General features: G+C 21.9%; 5 protein-coding genes across 5 annotated transcripts in view; 3 read left to right on the plus strand and 2 right to left on the minus strand.

The window, feature by feature from the left end:
* Positions 1–3309, minus strand: part of DDB_G0270708 (hypothetical protein) — a gene marked incomplete at both ends in the record, with an annotated part of 3614 nt that extends 305 nt beyond the window's left edge. Inside the window, 4 exons of the mRNA XM_641394.1 lie at positions 15–2599; positions 2698–2838; positions 2907–2987; positions 3089–3309. Of these exons, the coding sequence (XP_646486.1) occupies positions 15–2599; positions 2698–2838; positions 2907–2987; positions 3089–3309 (3028 nt within the window). The remainder of the gene's footprint in view (positions 1–14; positions 2600–2697; positions 2839–2906; positions 2988–3088) is intronic.
* A 707-nt stretch (positions 3310–4016) lies between these two features.
* Positions 4017–4885, plus strand: DDB_G0270034 (hypothetical protein; the record flags this gene model as incomplete). The annotated part of the gene is made up of 2 exons (XM_641395.1): positions 4017–4484; positions 4586–4885. The coding sequence occupies 2 exons, from the start codon at positions 4017–4019 to the stop codon at positions 4883–4885; spliced, it is 768 nt and encodes a 255-aa protein (XP_646487.1).
* A 355-nt stretch (positions 4886–5240) lies between these two features.
* ppp2r4 (serine/threonine-protein phosphatase 2A regulatory subunit B') lies at positions 5241–6325 on the plus strand (the record flags this gene model as incomplete). Its single annotated transcript, XM_641396.1, has 2 exons — positions 5241–5471; positions 5579–6325. 2 exons carry the CDS (start codon positions 5241–5243, stop codon positions 6323–6325), a joined length of 978 nt encoding a protein of 325 aa, XP_646488.1.
* A 3502-nt stretch (positions 6326–9827) lies between these two features.
* hmgA (hmg CoA reductase A) lies at positions 9828–11596 on the plus strand (the record flags this gene model as incomplete). Its single annotated transcript, XM_641397.1, has 2 exons — positions 9828–9953; positions 10064–11596. 2 exons carry the CDS (start codon positions 9828–9830, stop codon positions 11594–11596), a joined length of 1659 nt encoding a protein of 552 aa, XP_646489.1.
* Positions 11597–11993: 397 nt separating this feature from the next.
* DDB_G0270038 (hypothetical protein) lies at positions 11994–12485 on the minus strand (the record flags this gene model as incomplete). The annotated part of the gene is made up of 1 exon (XM_641398.1): positions 11994–12485. The coding sequence occupies one exon, from the start codon at positions 12483–12485 to the stop codon at positions 11994–11996; it is 492 nt and encodes a 163-aa protein (XP_646490.1).
* Positions 12486–12635: the final 150 nt, after the last annotated feature.

Raw genomic sequence — 12635 nt, forward strand, 5'->3', positions numbered from 1 at the left:
TATAATAATCATACCAGGATCAACAACACATTCATTTATACAATGTGGTAAATTTAATGTAATAATAATTGAATTTGAATCAGTTTTTGAAGTTGTTGAAAAGAAAGTTGGTCTTGAATCAGAGATTACTTTATTAATAAATCTACCAGCTAAAATTTTATTATTTTTTGAAATTTTGATATAACTAAAAGTGGATTGATCATTAATATTTGTTGTATCAATTTCAGTATTTTTTGTATTACAATCTTCATTTTTATTAATTTGATCAACTGCTGATATTAAATCCAATTGTAGTGTATTTAAAGTACTTTGATAAGTATAATTTGTAATTGAAATTGTGAATTTAATAGAACCAGAATCTACAATGAAACTTGTATTGGCAAAAGTAAATTGTTTACCTTTCTCATCTTTAATCTCCTCAATAATAGTTTTTACAATGCACCCATTTAAAGTACCATTAATGAATTGTTTAAATTCATAAATATTTGATTCTTTACTTTCAGTATTATTAAATGACCAATTCTTTAATAATGGATACTCTTTCACAACATTATTATTAAAATCAATTTCTTTTAATGATTTAAAATAAATTTGAAATTTAGTTTGATTATCTAAAATATTTGTTGAGCCTGATCCTGTGTCAATTGTTGTGTTAACACCTGCATTGTTATTGTTATTATTATTATTACCATTTCCATTGCCAACACCATTTGTATTAATTACAGCACTACAATCATATAAAGTAAAACCTGAAAAACATTTACAAATTCCCGTTGTGGTATTACAATTACCATTATTTGAGCATTTATTTGGACATTCAATTGTTGGATTTATATATTTAAAAATGTTATTACCAACATAGGTATAATCATTTTGAGTTATTGTTACATTTTTAATACCACTACCTTTTGGTGCATTACATTTAATTACAGAACTTGAATTAAATATAATTGGTAAACATGGTTGATCACCGATTTTAACTGATAAATCAGTATGTTTTGTACCAAAAAATCCATATAAACTAATTTCACCACCATTTATAGTTGTAGAATCAGAAGATGAGATATAATGGTAGGCTGATGAACAATCATTACCAAACCATTTACCAATTTCACAAGAACAAATACCATTACTACTATCACATATACCTTGATTAGAATTTGTACAATTATTTAAACATTGATAATAAGGTACTTCACAAACTCCTGTTGACAAATTACAAATTCCAATTGTATCATTACAATTATTTGGACATTGAATATTATTTAAAAAACCAGGTTGAATTTTTATATAATAATTACTTGTTAAATTACCAACTGTGATTTGGAGTACATTTAAATCAATTGCAAAATCATTGGTGTTTGAAAATGTGCAATTTACATGGGCAAAACTTGTTGAATCAAAATCACATGGTACCCCATTAACTTTAATAGATTGATATGAGTAACCCATATAACTTGATAAGAACTCACCATTAATTGATAAAGTTGTTGGTGTTTGAAATATTGTTGATAATACTATTGGGAAAGTATAGTTATCTCGTGTTGGGAATGTTATAACTTGACTAATTGGTTGTGAAAATTCAATATCAATTCGATCACTATTAGCATACATATTAGGTGTTACAGTATAAATTAAATATTTTTTACCATAAACTATTGTCAGTTGGCCTGAGCTTGCCTCGATTTTCCAATTGCTTGGTTCATAACCAATATCATTTCCATAGATTAAAATACCTCTTGTATCACTATAAACATCAACTCTTGGTGCAAATGTTGTACATTTTAGATTTCTATTTAAATTTTTAAAATTATTACCAAGGAATCTATCATACATTGATGGGAATCCTGCAAATGATCCACTTGCTGGTGCATTAAAATAACATGAAAAACAACTTGGTATTTCACCTTCCATTTGATTATTTGTTAAAGAAATTTGTGTACCACACCAACTTGGATCAATTGTTGATGTAATATTATTATTTGAGAAATCAACTAAATAATTTGTTGAATTATATACACCTAATGGACCAGGGCCAATTGAATTATAAATGAAGAGGTTTTCCTTACCAAATTGACTAAATGGTTGAACTGATGATATATTACAATTGTAAAATTTAACTTCAACATTTGATGGATAAATAAATGGAAATCTACCATCAATATTCAATGAATGTGCTCCAAATATTGATAATGTATGTTGACTTTTAATTGATCTTAAATCAATAACACTTGTTGGTCTTTCAACATCACCTTTTACTGTTATATATGAATATTTGGGTGAAGTTTGTGATACAACTGATAATGGTATTACAATTCCATTTTCAGATGATATAAAAAGTTGAAAACTTGTGATTGTATTTATTAAATCAAAATTACCTAAAAAACATGAAGATATTGTTAAATTTAATTCGACCAATTTTGGTAAATTTGTAAAATCTATAAAATTACAAATTTCTAATTCTAATACAGCCAATGAATTTAATGGTCCTATTAAATCATTTTCCAATTTAACAGATGATCCTGATATTTTAAATGCTGTCAATCCTTGTAAAGATGATAATTTTAAATCTGGTCCTAAATCTGTTTCAATAATCTCTCTATTTTCAAAAAAAATAAAAATAAAAATAATAATAAAAAATTATAAATTAAATTAGAAAACCATTATAATAATTAAAATAATAGTAAGTAATCTTACATTGATTGATATTGCGGCATGGGTGTTAATAAAACTGATTCATCTATAAGGAGATTCATTATAATTTTTCTATAAATAATTGAAATACAAGATAGTTTAGCTTGAAAAAAGGTTTTTGTAATTTCAAACCCAGTTAAATCTCTATTTAATAAAAAAAATTAAAAATTAAAATTCTAATCATATTTTGTATAAGTAATATTAATTCATACAATGTTACGAAATTACCAAGGCATGTGAATTGTGTTGGGTCTAAAATACCTTGTGTTTTATTACTTGCAATTAAGGTCACACTATAAAAATAAAAAATAAGATATATTAATTTTTTTTTTTTTTTTTTTTTTTTTTTTTTTTTTTTTTAATAATCTTGTCAAAAGTAAAATGCAATACCAACGTTCCATTAAGATAACCATTATCATCACAATCAATTAAAGGAACAACATTGCAAAAATTATAAAAACCTGAAGCATCCTTTGAAAAGGTATCAATTTCATATTGGGTAACAATGCCTTTAAGACATTCATAAACAGGACTTTTTAAAAGCACTGATAAGTTTGATGGAATTGATATAATAATAAAAAATATTGAAACTAAAAGAACTATTGATTTATTCATTTTTTTCTTTTTTTTTTTTTTTTTAATTAAAAAAAAAAAATCAAAAATGAAATAGATAAATTTCAAATATAAATAGAATTTATTTTAAAAAAAAAAAATATGAACAAAATAAAAATAAAAATAAAGGGTAAAAAAAAAATAAAATAAAATAAAATAGCAAACAAAAAATAAAAAAAAACCATTATTTTTTTATTTTTATTTTTTTGATCATAAAAATATCTTTTTCTTTTCAAAAATATCTAAATATTTTTTTTTTTTTTTTTTTAATAATTTCTCTTTAACTAAAAAATTTTTCAAAATGGTTTATAAATTAAAAAATAAAATAAAATAAAATAAAAATAAGAATTTAAAAAAAAAAAATAAAAAAAAAAATTATTTGACACAAAAGATCTTTTTATTAACTCTTTTAATTTATTTAGTTTTAAAAAAAAAAAAAAAAAAAAAAAAAAAAAAAAAAAAAAAAATTTTTTTTATTTCCACATTTTTCTGACCAGACAAATCACCCAATTTTTAAGGTAGGCCCTTATAACCAAAACACGTAAATTAATTTTTATTTTTTTTTTTATTTTTTTTATTTTTTATTTTTAATTTTATTTTTTTTTTTTTTGAATTAAATTTTTTTGTTTTGTTTTGTTTTTTTTTTTTTTTTTTTTTTTTTTTTTCTCAATTAAAATTTTTATAACAATTTAAAAAAAAAAAAGAAAAAGATGGGTGTACCAGAAGAGTATCAACAAATTCCAATAAACCAACCACAACAACAACCACAACAACAACCACAACAACCACAACAACAACAACAACAACAATATCATCCACAACAACCACCACAGCAACCATCATCATCACCAGTACAACAACTATTAAATCAAAATTATGATGTAAATTCATATACACCATCAATTGTAAAAACCCAACAATATAAATTAGCCTATGAAAAAGGTCATTTCAATTTTATGAATGGTTTTTCAAAAATATACCCAAACGAATTAAATAATATATTAACACCAAATGAATATAATGATCTTGTAATTGAACTTAATGATATATGCCAACAAGATCCAAGAAAATTAATTTTAGCAATTGTTATAGGTGTTATCTTAATTATTGTTGTACCATTTTCAATCGTTTTATCACTTATTTTAATTCCACTTGCTATACTTTTATTTTATAAAAGAGTAATTATTATTATTAAAAAAAAAAAAAAAAAAAAGAAAAAATATACACACCCATAAAAATAAAAATGATTCTAACTTTATTTATTTAATTTTATAATTAGATGGATGCCAAAATGCAAAAAGTTATAGAAAAATATAATTGTAGTTTAATTACACGTGGTATCTATATTAACATTGCTAAAAGAATTGAAAGAAGAGATGTTTTAATTAATTATCCAATTGAATTAGCTTATTCTTTACAACCACAACAACAACCACAAGTTCCATTATATGTTCCACAACCATATCCACAACAACAACCACAACAACAACAACAACAACCACAAATGATGGTTTTTAGTCAACAACCAATGAATAATGCTGTTGTTGGTGATAATATTACCCTTTTAGATAAATATTAATTTAATTTATATTAATTTTAATATTAATAATTTTGGTATTAATATTAGTTAATTATGTATATGTAATAAAAAAAAAAAAAAAAATTTAAAAAAAATTATTTACCTTTATTTTTATTATTATTATTATTATTATTATTATTATTATTATTATTATTATTATTATTATTATTATTATTATTATTATTATTATTATTTCAATTAATTTTTTGGATTTTTAACTTTATAAAATATATTAAATTAGATTAATATAAATTAAAATTATTTATTTTCATTTTTTTTTTTTTTTTTTTTTTTCCAAATTTTTTTTTTTTAATTTTTTTTTTTTTATATTTTATTTTTCAATTATTACAAAACAATGGCAACAACACAACAACCTGAAGCTACAGAACATCAACATTTTGGAGTAGTTGAAATTAAAGATTTAGAAAATCATAAATTTATAAAACCAGTAAAAGTTGTAACAAATGAAGATGATATTAAAAAGTTTTTACGTTCAGGTGCATGTAGAGATTTATTAGAATATATTCAAACATTAAGTGATAAAATTAAATCAAAACCAAATTCAACTAAAACTCAAAATTCAAATGTAATTATTAAATTATTATTTTTTAAAATTTTATTTAATTAAATATTTTATAATTTTATTAAAATAATAATAATAAAAAAAAAAAAAAAAAAAAAAAAAAAAAAAAGGAAATTAAAAATATAGTATCAATGTTAAATGAAATTAGTGTATATATTGATAATATACCACCATTAGCACAACCAATGAGATATGGTAATAAAGCATATCGTACATTTTATCAAAAATTATTAGACAATGTTGAAGAATTACATAAACATTTATTACCACAATCAATGCATTCATCAATTATTGAATTATCATCATATTTAATGGACGCAATGGGAAATCAAACTCGTTTAGATTATGGCACAGGCCATGAACTACATTTTGTTGTTTGGACTTACTGTTTGAGAAGAATTGGTTTTTTAAAATCAACAGATGAGGAAGACATCGTATTGAATGTGTTCACTACATATTTGGATTTAGTTAGAAAGTTACAAAGAGTTTATGGATTGGAACCAGCTGGCACTCATGGTGTTTGGAGTTTAGATGATTATCAATTCATTCCTTTCATTTGGGGTGCTTCGCAATTAATTGGGAATCCATTCGATATTAAACCTGCAAGTGTTACAATTGAAAAAGTGGTCGATCAATATTATAAAGAATATCTTTACATTGCTTGTATTAAATATATTAACACCGTTAAAAAAGGTCCATTTCACGAACATTCTCGTGACCTTTTCAATATAAGTGGTGCTGCATCTTGGCAAAAAATTAATACCGGTATGATGAAAAAGTTCTATGACGATGTTTTATCAAAGGTACCAATCATTCAACATTTTTTATTTGGTTCTTTAATTTCTTTTTCTGTTTAAAAAAAAAAAAAACAATAAAAAAAAAAAAACAACAAAAAAAAAAAAACAATAAAAAAAAAAAACAATAAAAAATAACCCAAACTCTTTTTTTTTTTTGAAAAAAACTTTTTTTTTTTTTTATTATTAACAAATCTCAAATCCAATTTAGATCTAACTAGCGAGTTTTCATGAAAAAATAAAAAAAATTAAAAAAAAAGTAAAAAAAAAAAGTAAAAAAAAAATGATTAAAAAAAAAAAAAATATTAAAAAACAAAAAAAAAAAAATAAAATAAAAATAAAAATAAAAATAAAAATATAATAATATTTTTAAAAAAAAATTATAAAAAAAAAAAATAAAAAAAAAACCACAGGTTCTATTTATTGTAATTTACTTGAATTCACACTTAAAGGTCTTTGCAGAACTTTTTTTTTTTTTAATAGTGGCGGGTCTTTGATTTTTTTTTTATTTTATTTATTTTTTTTTGATTTTTTTTTTATTTTATTTATTTTTTTTTGATTTTTTTTTTTTTTTTTTTTTTTAATTTTTTTTAATTTTTTTTTTTTTTTTTTTTTTTTTTTGATTTTTTAAAATTCTCAACACGAACAGTGTTTGATTTTAACTACACACTAAAGCAGTTTCATATTTTATTAATAAAATAATAAATAAAAAAGTCAATTTATTTTCTTTAGTCAAACTAAGATTGTAATGTAAGATAACACTTTTTTTAAAAATTTATTTATTTTTATTTTTATTTTTTTTCTTTTTTTGGTTTGTCTGTTTTCCAAAAAAAAATTTATACGAAAATCACACACATTTGGGTGTTTTTTTTTTTTTTTTTTATTATTTTATTTTATTTTTTTAATTTAATTTATTTAATTTATTTTCACTTTGTTATTTTCATATTTTTATTTGTATAAAATTATGTCCAAATAACGATATCATAATAAACAATCCAAACAGATCGCAACATATGTTGGCGGTCAAATAATAATATGAAGTGCCGCATTACAAAAAAAAAAAAAAAAATTAAAAAAAAAAAAAAAATTAAAAAAAATAATAAAAAAAAAAAAAATAAATAAATAAATAATAATAATAGTAAATTGTAAATAGATATAAATATTTTGGTTTTATTAATCATAGATATTGATATCTCTATATAAATATTTTTAAAACTTTTTTTTTTTTTTTTTTTTTTTTATATTATTTATTTTTATCTTATTATTTTCTATTTATTTCATTTTTTTTTTTTTTTAATTCTATTTTTATTTTTTTTATTTTTATTTTTATTTATGTTTTTTCTTCTTTTATTATTGTTGGTAGTTGTTGTTGTAATAATCTTTGTGAAAGTGGGTGGTAAATTATTTAAAATTTTTTTTTATAATTATCCGTTTGTACTTTTTGGAATTGATTTATAATTAAATACAAGTTATCAAGAGTGGGGGTTATTAAAATTTTTACTTCTACCAATTTATTACAATTAAAAAAATACCATATTTGCTTGGATTATTAATTTCAAGCAATGGATTGGTGGTCACATTAATAATAATTTTAATAAAAAAAAAAAATAATAAATAAATAAAAAAAAAAAAAGTTATCCAGCAAAATTAACCGCTCATACATTACAACTTTACCAATACATAACTTTGTAAAAAAAAAAAAAAAAAAAATAGAAATAAAATTATAATAATAATAATAAAAATAAAAGAGGATGAGCACTTTTGCATAATTTTCTTATAACCATCAAACAAAAAAAAAAAAAAAAAAAATAAATAAATAAATAAAAAAAAAAAAAAAAAAAAAAATAAATAAAATATAATAATGGAAATACCAAATACTGATGGGGTAAAAAAAAAAAAAAAAAAAAAAAAAAATATATATATATACTATACCATGAAGCTCATATAAATGTCAAAAATGGCACATCATAAATCTAAAAATAAATTTCACCACCATATAGACATTGTGTAGATTTAAACCCTATTTTCAGATGTTGTTATAAATAACAATTCAAATAAAGACACACACACACATTTTCACACAAATAGATACAAGTGGCAAAAATGTGGAGTAGTCCAACAAAAATACTAAAATGTAATACAAAGATATTTTAGTGTGCTTGTGTGTGTGTTTTTTATTGAAACTTGTATTAAGAATTTGCCAATATTTCAATTTTTTTTATTTATTCAATTTTTTATTTATTTATTTACTTTTTTTTTTATTTTTTATTTTTTATTTTTTTTATTTATTTATTTATCTCCAATTTTTTTTTTTTTTTTTTTTAATAATTGATTCATATTATTGCCATTTAATTTCATTTAAAACTTTATTCTAGACCACCCACACACTTTTGCTTCCACCTGTTTCGTACTTTTTTATTTATTTTTTATTTTTATTTTTTTCCCACACCCAAATAATATAACAATAATAAAATTGATCTAAGCGAAGTAGTATTTGCTTTCGTTTTTCTAAATTGGATCTACATTTACTCTATTATATATTATAATTTAATTTTAATTCGGATTTCCAATTTTTTATTTTATTTAATTTATTTTATTCTCCTACCTATTTTTAATTATTATTTTTATTTTTTTATTTTTTTTTATTTTTATTTTTTTATTTAAATTCTTTTAAAAATCACATATCAAATTATTATAATTATTTTATAAAAATATCCAATAATAAATTTAATTAAGATCATCATATAGTTTTTATTTATTTGTTCTTTCATCTTGGAAAAGTTCATATTATTTTTTTATTTTTTTTTGTTCTTTCATCTCCTCAAAAAAATTTTTTTTTTTTTGTTCTTTCATCTCCTCAAAAAAATTTTTTTTTTTCATTTGGTTTCTTTGTCTAAAAAAAAAAAAAAAATAATCTTTTAAGGGTTTAAAAAATATATATATTTAAATTAGATCCTTCGATATTTTGTTCTATTTCTTATTTTGACCGTTTTTTTTATTTAAAATTTTTATTTTTTAAAATATTTTTTAAAGATTTTAATTTTATATTTTCCCATATTCATAAAAAAATCTTCAGTTTCCCTGCTAAAAACATACCAATTTTATTTATTTTTTTTCATTTTTTTTATTTTTTTTTATTTTTTTTATTTTTATTTTATTATTTTATTATTTTATTTTTTTTTTTTTGGTGGGAGAGAGTATGTGTGGGGTAATCAAAACTTTGAAAAACACAAAACATTTCTTTATCGTTAAACATTTCACCTCGTCTCAATTTTTTTATTTTTTTTTAAATTAATTTTTATTTTTTTTAAATTAAATTTATATTTTTTTAATTTAAAATTATTTCTAACCTTTTTTAACACAAACATTTTTTTTTTCTTTTTTTTTTTTTTTTTTTTTTTTTTTTTTATTATTTAATATCACACAATTTATTTTACATATTTATTTTTATTTTTTTTTTTAAAAAAAAAAAAAAAATAAAAATAAAAATAAACTTTTGGTGTATTCCCATTAAAAATAATAATAATAATAATAATAATAATAAATAATAATAATAATAAAAAAAATGCTATTCGCTCCACCAAATTTAGAAACTAAAGAGTTATTTTGGATTATATATATTTTAATCCTTATACCAAAAGTATTCGCTAAAGTAATGTCTGTAAGAGAATTATTTCCTTTTTTTAAATGGGTAAGTTTAATAATAATAATAATAATAATGATAACAATCAAAAAAAAACAAATAATTAATAAATCGATTAATTAATCTTGACTTTACATATTTTTTTTTTTTTTTTTTAGGGATTTAATATAAGAAGATCAAATTTTTTAGTACCAATTCTCAGTAATAACGTTATTGTTACTGGAGAAGAGGCAGTACAATATGAAAAACCTTTACCTTATATACCTCAACATAATCAACAACAGCAACAAAAACAACAACCATCACAAGATTATATACAGCAACCACAAAACGATAATAATATAAATAGTGGAAAAGAACAAGAACAACAACAACAACAACAACAACAACAACAACAAACACCAGATATTACAAATCAACCAACAAAAACTAATAAAAAAATACCAATTAAAGAATTAAGTAATGAAGAAATTTTAATTAAATTAGAAAAAGGTGAAGTATTGGCATATAGATTAGAAAATGAATTAGGTGATTGTTCACGTGCAGTAGAGATTAGAAGAATGTTGTTAGAGAAACAATTATCGAAAAAGATTGAACCAATTCCACATGAAGGTTTTGATTTTGCAAAGGTTCAAGGACAATGTTGTGAGAATGTTATCGGTTACGTACCAATACCTGTTGGTACCGCTGGCCCAATTCAATTGAATGGACAATTGGTTACAATTCCAATGGCAACAACTGAAGGATGTTTAGTTGCCTCAACTCATCGTGGTTGTAAAGCAATCACTGAGAGTGGTGGTGCAAAATGTACAATCACATCACGTGGTATGACTCGTGCACCTGTCGTTAGATTTAGTGATATCGTTAAAGCATCAGAATTTGTATCTTGGATCAATGATACTGATAACTATCAAGCTTTAAAGGCTGTTTTCGATTCAACTTCACGTTTTGCACGTCTTTCCGCTATTAAATGCACAATTGCTGGTCGTTCAGTATATATTCGTTTCAAATGTGACACTGGTGATGCCATGGGTATGAATATGGTTTCCAAGGGTGTTGAGGCCGTATTGGAACATTTAAAGATCATTTTCGATGATATGACACTCTTAAGTATTAGTGGTAACATGTGCACCGATAAGAAACCTTCCTCAATCAATTGGACCGAAGGTCGTGGTAGAAGCGTAGTTTGTGAGGCCATGATCACTGGTGATGTCGTTCAAAGAGTTTTAAAAACAAACGTTCAAGCATTGGTAGATTTAAATATCGCCAAAAATTTAATTGGTTCAGCTATGGCTGGTTCAATTGGTGGTTTCAATGCTCACGCTTCAAATATCGTCACTGCTATCTTTTTAGCAACTGGTCAAGATTGTGCTCAAAATGTTGAATCTTCAAATTGTATCACCCAAATGGAGGCTTGTAACGATGGTCAAGATCTTTATATCACTGTCACTATGCCTTCAATTGAAGTTGGTACAGTTGGTGGTGGTACTTCATTACCTGCCCAATCTGCTTGTTTAGATATCATTGGTGTTAAAGGTTCTTCATCAAGTAAACCGGGTGCAAATGCTGATCAATTAGCTAAAACTATTGCTTCTGCCGTTATGGCTGGTGAATTAAGTTTAATGTCTGCATTATCTGCTGGTCATTTAATGAAATCTCATCTTCAATATAATAGAGCAAAAACAAATTAATAATTTAAATAATAATAATAATAATAATAACAATAATACAGTTTCCTCTTCTTCTTCTTTCATCTTCTTCAAGAATCTCGACGAATTGTTAATGTTAAACTTTAACATTACAAAAAAAAAATCAAAAAAAAAATCAACCATAATTATAATATATACTCATTGATTATGTACACTATATAATATATATGGCGTGTATAATATGTGTATATAATGATAAAAAAAAAGAAAACAAAACAAAAAAAAAAAACGATTAAAATTTTTTTTTTTTAAAAATCTTCTTTTTACAAAAATGTTTAAAGAAAAAAAAAAATTACTTGATAATACCATCTTTTGTATAAATAAAATTACTTTTTTTTTTTTAATTAAATTATATCGTTTTCTTTTATTTCTTTTTAATTTAATTTTGTACTAATGCTTGTGAAGCACTTCTAAAAGAATAAATCTTTTTAATTTTTGATTTAAATTTATCACATTCTTCATCAGATAATTGTGATAATTGTTCTGAAGTTGTTATACCAAATCCATTAAGCTCTTTAATGGTCTTTGGACCAATTCCTTTAATATTGACTAAATCTATATAAATTTTATTGTTTTTATTATTGTTTGTAACAGGTGTTGTGATTGGAGTATCAATATTTGTGGTGGTAGTGGGAGTGGTTTCAATTGGTTCTGACAATGATGGGGTTGTATGGTTGTTATTATTTTTTAATAATGATTCATTTAATATTATATTAGTTGGTTTGGTGGTTGGTTGTTCTTTTTGTTCTTGTTGAATTCTTATTCTTTTTGCAAATTCTTCTCTAGTTCTCTTTTGAATTTGTGCCCATGGTTTTGCAATGATACCTTTAACATGAGTGAAACCTACTTTACATAAATCAAAAATACCCATTTTCAATTAATTTATCTTTTTTTTGTTGGAATTGCGAAATGAAAAAAAAAATAAAAAAAAAAATACGAAAAAACTTCACCTTTTTTTTTTAATTTCGCAATTCCAACAAAAATAAGAAAAAAAAAAAAAAAAAGTGTTTAGAAAAAAAAA

Source organism: Dictyostelium discoideum (assembly GCF_000004695.1).
Source record: "Dictyostelium discoideum AX4 chromosome 1 chromosome, whole genome shotgun sequence".
Classification (NCBI taxonomy): domain Eukaryota; phylum Evosea; class Eumycetozoa; order Dictyosteliales; family Dictyosteliaceae; genus Dictyostelium; species Dictyostelium discoideum.